At 36.8% G+C, this 13373-nt stretch overlaps 2 protein-coding genes across 5 annotated transcripts in view; both read left to right on the plus strand.

The window, feature by feature from the left end:
• Positions 1-3777: 3777 nt before the first annotated feature.
• On the plus strand, positions 3778-8570 carry cfap300 (cilia and flagella associated protein 300). Its single transcript, XM_088921257.1, has 7 exons — positions 3778-3906; positions 4285-4366; positions 4635-4707; positions 5121-5278; positions 6359-6531; positions 7051-7117; positions 7776-8570. The coding sequence occupies exons 1-7, from the start codon at positions 3797-3799 to the stop codon at positions 7923-7925; spliced, it is 813 nt and encodes a 270-aa protein (XP_088777383.1). The 5' UTR covers positions 3778-3796; the 3' UTR covers positions 7926-8570.
• Positions 8571-11005: 2435 nt separating this feature from the next.
• The window catches only part of yap1 (Yes1 associated transcriptional regulator), a 42625-nt gene continuing 40257 nt past the window's right edge, over positions 11006-13373 (plus strand). For 3 of the 4 annotated variants that reach the window (XM_088921691.1, XM_088921692.1, XM_088921693.1), the window contains exon 1: positions 11067-11805. In XM_088921691.1, coding sequence (XP_088777817.1) covers positions 11605-11805 — 201 coding nt within the window. In that variant the 5' untranslated portion in view covers positions 11067-11604. Of the gene's footprint in view, positions 11806-13373 lie in introns of all 4 variants that reach the window. The other variant, XM_088921690.1, reaches the window with a different exon arrangement.

The following is a 13373-nucleotide window of genomic DNA, read 5'->3' on the forward strand; positions in this document are numbered from 1 at the left end:
ATGCAAATCTTTTAAATGCTCTGTATGCTGTCTTCATTCACCAAAGAAATAAACAGCTTTATATATTTCTGTAACAGAATTAAAAAAACTTGTATACCATACAAAATTACTTTTTTTTTCCCCTCTGCACATCCTTAATGTAGTTTGCCACATTCAATGTTTGATTTTATTTCGCCTTGGAATTTTTATTTTATGGTAGCTATTGCATGGGGATCATTTGTTTTTGATTCGACTTTACCTGGTTGCAGTGAACGTGGAGAATGGACCAGCCGAAAAATAAAGCTCTTTCTAGGGTTTCAGCTTTAATGTAACAGCTAAATGACATCCTTTGTTCATTATTTTGTTGAGTCACTTCTCCGCAGCTCAGATTGGCCATTTTCTAACTAGAGATCTTTCTTTTTTTTTTCATGGACAGGGTCTGTAGCATATCCTCTGCGCTCCACCTTATTTTTGACACCGAGCTGACTCAGTACAATTTCCAGTAACTGTTACTTAAGCATGTCTACCACCCATATTTGTTTCTTTTCTTTCCGTTTCTAAATTACAGGTTAATAAGATTAAGGCTCTCAGAAGTTTATTTTCAGCAAATAATGGCCTGTACAGAGATTCAATCAGAGCATCAGTTGGCACTTGAGCACTAATTGGCTCAGGCCCAACCTAGTTTGCTCTGTCCATAAAGGCTTCTTTACTATGCATCATTAACTAGCACAGTGGTTAAAGATTTCCCAGCTCAGGTAGAAGCAATCAGTGACTGTAAAGATGTCACAATTCTCAGAGCAGCAGTCTAATTATGGCCTCTCATCAGCTTGCCTTGACTTGTAGCCGAAGGCGGAGGAGACACAACCAAAACTTCAGATCTAGCTTGTGTTTTCTCTCTCGCCTATGATGAAACTTTTTAAAGGCAACATGAACACACCTGTAAAACAGGTTTCTATTCTTCAGCTGGCTACTTTGATTTTTCTTTCTTATTGCACAGAACTGGACTGTGTTTCAGTAACCGTAAAAAATAATAATAACCACATCACCATCTGCCCAAATCTCTTCATTAGTCTTTTGTGACTTACAACTGGATAACTGATGTAACCACAGCATTTGATATGTCAGATCATGAAGGCAAGGTTGTAAGGATAATTTTATTGATTACAGTTTGGCTGTTGGAGATTTAGTTGTGAGATTACAAATGTCCTCAGGGTTTCTCTGTGCCACTTCAGCAGTTCATGTAATTAAATCAGGCTTTACCGGTCAGACAGTTCATGACATTAGTGGTTTACACTTCATTTGTTTCATAGGGTGTCCCTTAACTTGGCTTTGTTTGTGGTTAAAGTAGGCGTTAACTGGATATGACACCTTCTGAATCCCTTGGGCTTGAAGCAGTACACAGCAGTTATTTATGGTTGATCTTTCTCAACCACAAAGGTAATCTCTTATCAGTGAAACTTGGCAGCAGGTTTTGAGATGATTCCTCCCATGCCTCTGACCCCTAGCCAGAACACCAAGCTTCTTCTGCCCAGCGTTACAGCAACCCTATGTGCACAGTATGCTCCCCTTGTGTGCAATATGCCAAAATATAATAGTGTGGTTGTAAAAGCAAGAGGATTTTAGTGCAATGTTGTTTCCTACTTATCGCTAATCTTCCTTTCTACAGCAGTAACATCCATAATGAGGAAAAGGAAATATCAACTGTCAGAGACTTATTAGCCACACCACTCTGTTATTAAAGAGACTTCTAAGATCGACATTAAAGAATACAGTATGTTACAAAAATGATTTTTATTCCTCGGGGTAAAATTGTACAAAGCTGCTGTGCGGTTGCTGTCGGAAATGGGGGTGGGGGTGTTGGGGTGGGTGAGCAGCAGCCAGAGGAATCTTCCCAGCAGTAGTCTAATATCCCTACAGGTGATGTGAACCTCTTGAGACTTTCAGAATTACTTCAGTGCCTTCCCTTCAGGCTGACACCTGGACCAGCATGCATCCTGCCACCCTCAATCCAGTGCTTTCATGGACTTTTATGGTTACTTATGGTGCCATTACTGACTACAAAGTAGACATCATAATTTTGAACAAGCAATAGGTTTATTCCATGCTGAAAAGAGAAGAAAGAAAACACAACGTTTCGGCCGTGGTCACTTGGGTTCTTAAACAGTGTGTACACCTGAAGAAGGCTCCACGGCCGAAACGTTGTGTTTTCTTTCTTCTCTTTTCAGCGTGGAATAAAACTATTACTTGTTCCTTTGCAGCCTACACATGCTGACGCAGCTACCTACCTGAACATAATTTTGATTCAGAAATGTTAGATATTTGTTCTTTTTCCAGTAAATACGACACATGCAATCAACTTTGAAGAACACAGCAGGTTAAAATGACATTTAAAGTTTGATTTGTTAGGGTTCTCAGGGTTTGACATCATGCTTCAGTTGGGAAATTTATCCTACAATTCAAGTTAATCAAGTTTTTTTTCTTTTCAGTACGCGTTAAAGACAAAATTGCCTTGAGGTTTAGCCCCCGTTCCGTGACAATGGGTGTGTGAACATGGTGTGGGCTTGAGCAACAATAAACCGACATGGTTACTGCACTAACCTTAAATTAGTTTCCCAGGGATGTCTGACACCCACCCTCTGAACTATTGTGCATTTGGTATATGAATCAGGAAGTTTGTGTTTTGTGTAATACTTATGAGGTACAGCTCTCACTGCTTGAGTCATACCAACGATTTGTCAAGAAAATTGATTGTTTTCCAAGTAGTATTGTGCAAAACAAAATAATGAATTAAATGTTAATCATCACTTTTTAATAATCGCAGTAATAATTGCAATAACTCGCACGGGGGGGGGGGGGAGCTCTTATTTAAATGTTAGCCTGTAGTAAAATGTCAGGATCTTCACTGTTTTCTCATATGTATCTAGTTTGTGCTGCAGCTGGAGTGATAATATTTTATTGATGTTTATTTTTTGGTGATATGTTTTTTTTTCTCACAATTTAGTTTTATAAGGCTGTTATGACTTGGCCAAGTTCAGGAGCACTGGAGTCAGGGTTAAGGCATGGGCTTTGCATGTTAATTTTAAAGTTGATATAAACCTGTTAATATACTATTAAATATCTTTATGTATTTGTCAGACTCCCCAAATTATATGATCTGCTTCAATTGTTTTTTTTTAATGCATTCAGTAAGTAGATTTTAAATGATTGATTGAAAAATGTAAACATATGCCTGTCATTTCAGCTTCAAATACTCTTGCTCTCCCTAAAAGGACAAAATGTGTCAAAAAGCACATGGGCCGAATGTCCCCAATCGAATTAAACGTCCTTTATGCTATTCATCCTCAACAAAGAAAACGAGCGACAACAACAGATTATGTACACATAACTAGATGGACTGTAATAACACATTTTTCTTTACTTCAAATGGCCCTTTCAGGAGAAAACAAATGCACTTTGCTTGTAAAAGCTTCAAATCTGTTGTGATTTAATTCAAAACATTGTAAACCTTTACTGTGTTTAACACTACTTCAACACATCAAGCATTAACTAGCATAGCCTCTTGTCATTAGTCACAGTTAGCAACATGCTGATGTTCTTATGCATGCTTTCCAAATGTTTACATGCTCATGGGAGTTTTAAGATGTGCATTAAAAATGATTTAAAAACCCAGACTCTTCTGTAAAACTATGTGAGAGCAGCTGCGCCGCCACACTGTTTAAGAACCCAAGTGACCACAATTCTTTGCGCTGCAAGTAACGGAAGGTGGAGTTGGGAAAGCTTGTTTATGTTGCCGTGGTAACAAGACTGGCCGTGAAACATGGCTTCGGAGAGACAGGGGCATGAAACTAAATACTCTTTTAATGTGCTTTCTAATAAAAGGTTTTCTTTTCTACATGACAGACATACTTCCGAACTCTTTATGAAATGGTAATTTTTCCTTTTTATTTGCTATTGAGAATTCACAGAAGTAATAACAATAGAGTGTGCGACTTAAGAGTGTTCTGCGCAACTTTATGGTTAGCAACAAAGCTGGTTGTAATAGAGCTCTTCTGCACACTGTCTCCATTGTATTTATTCTGCTTGTGAAGGAGCATCAAAATAAATTGCAGTTTGGTTCAAGGCCACCGAATTGTGAAATTTGCCTTGAATATAAAGGTACTTTATAGCAGAAATGAAACGGAAAAACTCGTCGCCTAAGATGGTAATATTATTCATGCTTGTGGCTCCCGTTCCTTAAGAATTCTGTTGCCTTTATAAAGATTGTTTCTCTATATTTTGCTCTCTTGCTTTCTTTTTCGTGCACAGGTCCATGTTAGGAAGGATTACAGCACAAGCCTTCAATTTCGATCAGTATTTCCAGCCTTACAAAAAACATGATTTTGCATTAGTAAGTGAAACAACACTGTTTTCTTTCTGTTGATGCTTTCAGAATTTTTCTTTTTTAACCCTGAGTATTAATGCAATACTTAAGAAACACTTTGTGTACAGATATTTCCTGAAAGGAGTTTGTAAATTTCTTGTAATAAGTTCTTGTGTTGGTGCATAAGTGTATATTGTTATATTCTAAATGTTCTGATCAATCTTATGTGTATTGCATGCTTTAATATCTCATGTATTATAACCTGATTGATAAATTGTATTTATTGAGCATTTAGGATTTCTTCAAAGACCCCTGTGTGAAGTCCAATTTGAAAGTGTTAGATGCCTCTGGATTATGGAAGGTTTTAGGTAGAGTATTGATTTTTTTGTGAATGACTTGCTTTGTGTTTTAATCTTGGAACAGCACATACTGTATTCAACTTTCACAGTGTTTACGTGTTTCTATGGACGTGCAAAATGAGCTTTGTTGACAAACCCCTTGCTTAAAGAACATTTATCTAATGTGCAGAGCAACAATACCGTTACGATAAGTACTATTAGGATTAACGATGACATTTTAGAAGTAGTATTGATAGAGATTTGGTTTAATGCAAAATAATTTATTTGATAACACGGAAAAAAGCTACAGACAATAAGTAATTTGTATCAACTAGCTTGTTTAGTTGTTAGTAACTGTGGTCTAAGGATCTCAGCCAAATGTTTCTTGAAGAATTTTTTTAACATGTATATTTCAGTTTCATTTTAATTGTTCTGTTTTGCAGACTCGGAGATAACCAAAGTAAATGTGGAATCTGTTCCATGCACCAGGACTTCAATGGATCTCTTTGATCCTCTGTATTCATGTGGAATCTTACGTCCTTCAGGCCACATTGTCAAATGCTTCCATGATTTTTATGCAGATTTTGATGAACTGCGAAACGTGAGTGTTGAAGTTCCTTGTTTTTGCATTGGCTGTAACTACAGTATATAAATACATTGAGTCCAAATAGTCTTCACAGTCCAGCATTAGTGACCATTCGATGTACAGTGACTCTGTTTGGCAAATGTAGGACAACTTCAAGTCTTAGATGTGATGGTCTATATCTTACAACGATAAATCGCTCTGAAAAAAGATATATATATAGAATGATGCTATGACCAAAATCAGCAAAGTTTATTCATTTTGTTAAGTTATGAGTGGGGGACTACAATGTAACAAGTCAAGGATATCCATCCATTTTCACCATGGCCAATATTCCCAGAGGTCAATTAACCCGCCACAGTCTTTGGACTCTGGGAGGAAACTGGAGCACCCAGAGAAAACCCACACAGACATAGGGATAATATACAAACTCTATGCAGATAGCATTCCAGGTACAGAATTGAACCCAGGGCACCAGTGCTGTGAGAAAGTTATGTTAACCACTGTGCCACCATCAAGGTTTATTTCGCCCTGAAAAGTAGAAAGGACACAACATTCATGCTGTTGAGCCCTATTTATATGTCAAGTATTGAACTCACAACTTACATTTAACAGCCCCGAGGTGTACTTTATTTAGGTGTACTGTAATTCAGTGACTCTCGTCTTTTCTGAATATTTGGACCCCTTTTTAATTTCCAGATGTTTTGCAGACCACCAAATGCTACTAGCTACTCATTTGTGTTTACAATATCTCTGATAGTTGCATAATGCAAATTTGACTGTGGTAATAATGCCCTGAATTCAACGTAATAGATGACATTTTAGCCTCTTTGCACTCATTGCAAAGAGCTTGCTGGATTAGGCTCAGGCTTCCCTGTGGCCCTGCATTGGAAGAAACAGTTAGAAAAAGATGCATGAATGGATGACATCTTGTACTAAACCATATTGTTTACTCTTTTCATTTCTATATCTGGTTACTTTAATTCTGTGTCATTTGTTAATGAGAGAAATTAATTCCTCTTAATGGAAACTATATTTTTTATCTTTCCGATGCTTGTTTATTCTTTCTATATCCACTTGTCTTTTCTTACACTAAAGATGCTGTTAATTGAAGACTCTGATAATTATGAGATAATTTGTCGAGAAGATCGTGAGGAGTTCCTTTTCCGACTCTTTAAGCATTTCTGCTTGGGGGGGGAGCTTTGCCAATATGAAGATGTTGTCGATCCTTACATAGAGACTACAAAGTCTGTGTACAAGGACCTTATTAGGTAAGTATATCAACTCAGCACAGTGTAAATACAAAATATATATCAACTAAAAAAAGGAATATTTTTTCATAACCATAACGTGTAGCTCCTCCTATACTGTTTGAATGTAAACCAGTGTTTCTTTTCAGTGTGTTTTTATATGTGACTACGTGGACAATGCAGAATGCAAGAGGTTGTAAGCCCATACACAATGCATTTCAGACAACAGGCCTTTATGAACAATTGTCTGGTAATATTGCCATTATGTAAGTGTGTTTATAGTCTAAGAAAGTCTGTATGCATTTATATTATATAGAAGTATCACAAGACATCTATGTCTATGACTTATTATCCTGGCGAAAAATAGAACAATTAATAACTTAAAAAACAAATCAGATAAATAAAATCAAGTAAATCATCTTTTCTTAATTATGGAACCTAATAAATTGTATATACTGATTTTGTGCATTGATACTATGAAAGAATAAATTAAGTACCTTTACATGTATTGGTTGTGAACCTGAAATATGTTTTTCATAGTGTTCAAAAAGACCCTGAAATGAAAGAAATCCGTGTCATCTCTACTGTATTGAAAGTCTCTGCTTATGTAAGTACATTTTTGTTCTTATGGTGTTGTTACTTTATAAAAGTGAAGTGACAAATGATAAATTTTAAACCACAGAGACATCATCTTCCATTTTCTTATTATAGTTGATCCCAAAAACGTTATACCAATTGTATTCTCCACTACAAAGTTCCTTCAATCTGGTAAATATTTGAGACAGAATGAGACAATACTGTATTTCTGTATGTATTGTTGAACACTCTGGGTGTTTATGTATAAGGGGTATAAAAGTGGTATAGTTTTTTTACATAGACTAAATATCTGAAAATCTGACTATATGTAACAGTTTTCATTTAACAGGAAATTATGGATTTATACAGTATCTTGAAAGATTATTGTTAATTCATGGATTGCATAACATTCTATCTTTCTAGGATGTTGAAAGTGGAATTAATAATTTTATACTTTACGGATACACTAAAAAAGCAGAAAAACGGCACCAAAGACTTCTTCTTTAAAGAGCATATCCTAAAACATATGCCTAAGATATATTCCTACTTATATGAATTGCCATTTTTTAATATTATTATTTCTCATTCATAACTTCTGTTTCTAAAAGTTTACAGGACCTCTATCCTAAAGGAAACAAATACAAAAATGAAGTGAGCATTTTACCAAGTGTTCTTTTAAATGTCCGCAGGATGACTCTGGCTTGTGTTATCCTTCATGTAAAGATGAAGAACAGACCTTCGCCTACTTGATTGTTGACCCTTTCAAGCGCCATGTATATGTCCTGTACCATTGCTTCGGAGTTGGATTATTTTCAGTGCCTGAGAAAGAAGCAAAATAAAAGGGTTTAAAAGATCAACATTAACATTCTGGTTTGTTTTCTTTATTAAAGTTATACGGATATGCTTTAGACTTCTGTATTAATGTCATTATTTTACTTCAGTACTGTAAGGGGCACAAAAATATCCATAGCTCAACAGGATACGGATATTTAATGTAAAGACGTTTCTTAACTTTCAAAAAAAGCGCAGCGGTGTACACAAGCTGTTGACACCTGTTGAATGTGTTTAAGAAAAGTCAATATGAAATGTTCACAGAGTTAGTTGAGTATAGACCTTAACTAAGCTTTTACTGTGTTTAGTCCTCTGGTTCATGTTTTGCTGTTGAGTGTTCGGAAGTCTGTTGGGTCAACTTTGACTAGAATGTATCTGTTCACTGTTTCCTAGACTGGGTCAAGAGCACCAGTATCTTCTTGTAACAGGTGACCAAAGCTGTACTTAATATTCTGTGTGTACTGGTTTTACCAATACATCCTTTGATTTAAATTATATATCACAACATTTTGTTATATATGTATAAAGTCATTTTCAGCTTCTTCAAGCTTAGTGTTTGCCAACTTATGTTTATAATTAATGTTTCTGCTATCTCTGTTTATCCCTCTGCACTTCGCTACATTAAATGTCATCTACCAGGTGATTGCCCAGTCTTCATTTTTGTCTGTCATTTTTTTTTCATCTTATACAGTGCTTGCTAATCCTCCTATTTTGGTATTGGTTTACACCTGCAAAAATGACTAGTTTTCTTACTGTGCCATCATCTAAATCATTGCTACAAATTAGGCAGAATGTGGTCCTAATACAGGCCTAATACTAATGCTGTAGTATTCCCCTAATTACTTCACATCAGTTTGAATCCTTATCTCTGAATGCCTAGTACCTTTAAGAATTATGAGGAAATTTATCAAAAGTCTGTGCTATTATTACTTGTTTAAAGAAATTGAATAAGTTAGCACACACCTGAAGAAGGCTCCATGGCCGAAACGTTTCTTTCTTCTCTTTTCAGCATGGAATAAACCTATTACTTGTTCCATTGAACAAGTTAGTTTAGCAAGATTAAGTCAATGTCGACTATCCTCTAGAATCCCACTGACACATAAAATATATACAGTACATACATATAAAAGATCTGCAGTAATTAAATAAACATAAAACATTTTTAACTTTTGTCTCTTCAATAGTCTTTATGGAATGGTAAACTAAAAGACAGTATGCCTCAACGGTCCTTTGCTCACATAAAACAAACGGGGTGTAAAATAAAAGTGGTCTCCAGTTTGAGCAAAAGTGGAATTGCAGGTTCAGCTCAAGCTCGTGATGGGATGACAGATTAACTGTTGCCTTTTGCCTTTTGATAAAGCAGTATTGCTCTTCACAAAAGCAGCATGAATATAAAACAATGGTAAGAAGACTTGAGATGAGAAGCTAAAGGCCATAAGAGCATGGAAGCTAAAACTACCCTCAGGCCCCCTAAGTGGGTGGTCCCTTCAGGGCAGGGCAGAGGCACATGAGGAAAAACACTTTGTGATGTCTGTACCTGTTTTTTTTACAGACAGAAGCCTCCACTTTACAATGTGGGCCCTTTTATTACTTTTTTTGGATGGCATTCATAATCCCTGACCATTTAAGAGCACACATTTTCCAATCCGCCAAAAGAAAAGGGTTTCCTCCCAACGACTGACCTTCAGTAAAAGGTTGTAGTAGTGAAAATGTACTCTTCATATGTTTTAAAAATAAATAAAGGACACTTTGAAAAATATAACCTACATGATTAATATAATTCAAAGTGCAAAATAATGATCTATAATTTTCTCTCTTTTAATAAAAAATCAGTATGGATTAAAAAATGTATTGCAGGGAAAGTAAAAACAAGACATTAATGGATCCAAAAAACTCTTAACACAACAAAAATCAAATATAAGCTCAGAAAAATGTTTTATTTTCTAAAACAACAACAATGCCAGTGTGAAGACAAGTGTTGAATCCTCTACATGAATTTTAATTTGAACGTAAAATAGAAATTTGTCATATGTTTTATGTGTAGAAAGTTAAACTACAGATATGTGGGCTGTTTCTCATAACAGACGTGTATATATTTTAAAATGACAGCAAATGTAAACTTAAGTATCGGGAATGTGTTAAAAGGGAAGATGCAAAGTAACCTTTTGAAACCATTGTTCATGGTTTTACAGTCTCTGAAAGAGGATTAATAAAGATCCATAATCATTCAGTGCCTTGGTGTATGGGAAAGGGGCAGAAACACAGTTCCTATACATCACTGAGGCGGATTCTTGACAAAATGATTTCTCAATAGAATGAAGAGGATGATTTGCATAACAATTATGGGAACCTTGTAGAAATGGCTTTCATTGGCACTGTAGAGGAAAAACATTATTTCTTAATAAAGAGCCTATATTTTACAATCACGGTTCTGTTTTAATGTGAGATAAATTGGATTAATATTTACTGAGAACCATTCTCTAGAGAAATATATTTATTCTCTTCAAAATCAGGATACAATTTACCGTTTTCTTCACATACTTCAAAGCCTTTTTAAAAAAAAATACAATATTTAGATCGTAGTTAAGAGAATATATTGAGAATTGTACAGCGAGAGCAACAACAGAATTGTATCCAAAAACAAAGTATCAATTGGCATTTGGTTGTTATTATTATTATTATCATCAGATTAATTTATGCTGGCAATCGTGTCACTGGTAGAACAGTAGGAGTCAACAGCATCGAGATGAACTGGGAATTTAACATGTAATTAAATGTTTATTAATCCATCTTAGATTTTTTAGTTTACAAAATCTACATTCTAAGTCAACATTTTCTAAAAGGTACTCAAATTAAATGAATCGACTTTGTACAGTAAATAAAATATGTAGAAGCAGTGTTATTCGTACTAAAATTCCGAAATGAGAAAAAACAACAATTAAGGATTCAATATTTATTGTGTGTCGATGATGCTATTTTTTAAGCGCCCCTGGACTCAGGTTTAACCAGGGAGAAAGTTATCCCACATAAAAAGGGATGTTGCGTCTTTAAACTCCCCACTCTCCCTGATTAATGATGCCAAAGCTCCGCCTGCTTCTGACTCAGCGATCACATGAGTCATAAAAGTTTGATGTCCCAGCCAAAGTTTCGGACGAAGTTTAGGAAAACTTAGTAGTTTTGGAAAGGCAGTGATTTGCGATGAGCGGCTCGGCGGTTCGTTTTCGTTGGGGGAAATATAAACCAACCCTCTGAGATTTAGAAGTAAAACGGTCTGTAACTTTTGTTTACAGGAGGCAGTCGGTGTTGGGGTATGTTTTAGATTATTGACGATAAACAAGTTTTACATTTATAAGGCGACCCGACTGTAAGCGGCTGCCTTGGACTGGAAACTGGCTGGACGTCGTTGTGACTTTACTCGGCGTCCTTTCTCGGCTGCAAAGTGAAACGAAAAGAACTTATCCGGGAGAAAAAGAAACATTAAATAACACGCGAGAATATAAAAAGAAAATACCAACGGAGGAATTGGAATAGCTTTTTGGAATAAGCTTTGCAGAGTCTATATGATCCGGGTACTCATTGCAACACTTGGGCTTTCCATGTTTTTGGATTGATTTCTTTTCTTTTTTTTTTTGGTTACCCCACTTCGGGCACCTAAGTTTTTTATTTTTGTTGTTGTGTTTTGGAAGCATGGATCCAAGCCAGCACAACCCCCCCGCCGGCCAGCCGATCGTCCATGTTCGGGGCGATTCGGAGACGGATCTGGAAGCGCTGTTCAACGCCGTCATGAACCCGAAAAGTGCCAACGTGCCCCCGTCAGTCCCCATGAGGCTGAGGAAACTTCCCGACTCCTTCTTCAAACAGCCCGAGCCAAAGTCGCACTCTAGACAAGTAAGATTTCCCTCTCTCCCCCCCCCCCCCCCGGCTCCCTGCCCCCCTCTCTTTCCTTGTAGTCCAAAAGTTCAGGCTGAAGTGTGCTGGGATTTCAAAGGCTTTTTATCTGGACCAGAAGCGGATGGAGTTTTTTTTTCTTTATATATTTTAACAAATTCCTGATGTGTTATGTAGTTTGTTAGCAGAGGTCGCCACGCTTAGGGTTTGTTTGTTTTTTTTGCAGAGTCCGGGCAGCGCCTCTGTTTTATTTAAGCATGCAGACCTCCTAATACGTGGTGCGTATCCGATATTTGTAGCTCGGATGGCTCGCTGCGTACAAGTTGGTACCCACGTAATAGTTTTCACTCCTGCAAGAAGGAGGATTGCCGGGAGTCGGGGGGGGGGGAGAAAACCCTGATAAATTAAATTCATTTCACAAGGAGAAATTGTGAGAGCTGGGATTTTGTTTTTGTTTTTTTTTTAAAAAAAAGATCTTTCAAGTAAAATATTTGTAAAAACAATTATTTTGGGATAACAAATGGGGCTGACTTCGGGCAGCTTTGATTTGTACTGTATCATGTCGAGTAAGAGAGAGCCTACCCTTTAACTTTAATGGAAAACAGACTGTCATAACAAGTCGTGGGCCGTATTTTGACTTCGCCTAAAGGTTTGGAATACATCATCCAAGCCGGGCTTCGGTGTGTGTGGTGCTCGCACACACAACCCGGGGAACATTAAAGCGCAAGGGAGGCCTCTATTTCTGCTCTGACTGAGCTCTCTGGGGTTGGGTTTGGGGGGGGGGGGGTATTCCTGTAGGCTCCTAAGAGATTGAGTAAGGGGATACTCGTCTGTTGTACGTTTAAAGACAACTGTGTCTGAAATGCTCTTTCATGCCACAAGCTTAAAAAAATAACCCTTAGGTATCAGTTTTTTTAAATTAAAGCTTTGTAAATAACGGTAGCTGCTAGGTTTTCGTTTTCAGTTTTTCTAAAAAAAAGTGTTACAGACAGATTTCGTATGGAATCACACCTTGTTTAATCTTCGCTACTCCCCGCTGAGTCAGTTTCTTTATTTTAATGCTTTGACACAACTGGTTTGATTTACACTGGGATCTCACAGTCTTGTCAAGTGCGCTGCTCTGACTCTTCAGCGTGAGTCACTGATTTGAAGAGAATGGTGGAACAGTGCAGACAGCCTTGGGCCACAACTTTCTATATCCACATCACCCACTGCTTGCAAAGTTCTTCACAAGTTCATTCTTGCTTTCCCTGTAGTGAAAGGTTGGCTTTCACAATGGGAAACCTTATACACAAATCTACGATCTGTTTGAGTTGTTAATGGGGAAACCTTGACTACATAATCAGACAGGAATCGGGAGTTATTGTGATATTCGGTTTCTCTAACATTTAAAGTGAAATGCAATTTGTGTGTGCAAATATATCTTAAAAGTACTTGTGTAATGGGTACCAACATCATTTGTGAACCTATATTCCACTGGAATTATGACTAAGGTTGTGGTATAATGATCTGCTCCCAGCTTGCAAGTGTTAACGCGTCTTGCCAACCCCAAAATGATTAAATTTAAT

Source organism: Atractosteus spatula, chromosome 7, assembly GCF_055471065.1.
Source record: "Atractosteus spatula isolate fAtrSpa1 chromosome 7, fAtrSpa1.hap1, whole genome shotgun sequence".
In the NCBI taxonomy this organism is placed as follows: domain Eukaryota; kingdom Metazoa; phylum Chordata; class Actinopteri; order Semionotiformes; family Lepisosteidae; genus Atractosteus; species Atractosteus spatula.

Excerpts from the sequence above, each read along its gene's own strand:
- cfap300 (XM_088921257.1), top strand. The coding sequence starts at position 3,797 with ATGGCTTCGGAGAGACAGGGGCATGAAACTAAATACTCTTTTAATGTG. Across the intron at positions 3,907-4,284 it reads TCCGAACTCTTTATGAAATG|GTCCATGTTAGGAAGGATTA; the intron begins GTAATTTTTCCT and ends TTTCGTGCACAG. Across the intron at positions 4,367-4,634 it reads AAAAACATGATTTTGCATTA|GATTTCTTCAAAGACCCCTG; the intron begins GTAAGTGAAACA and ends TTGAGCATTTAG.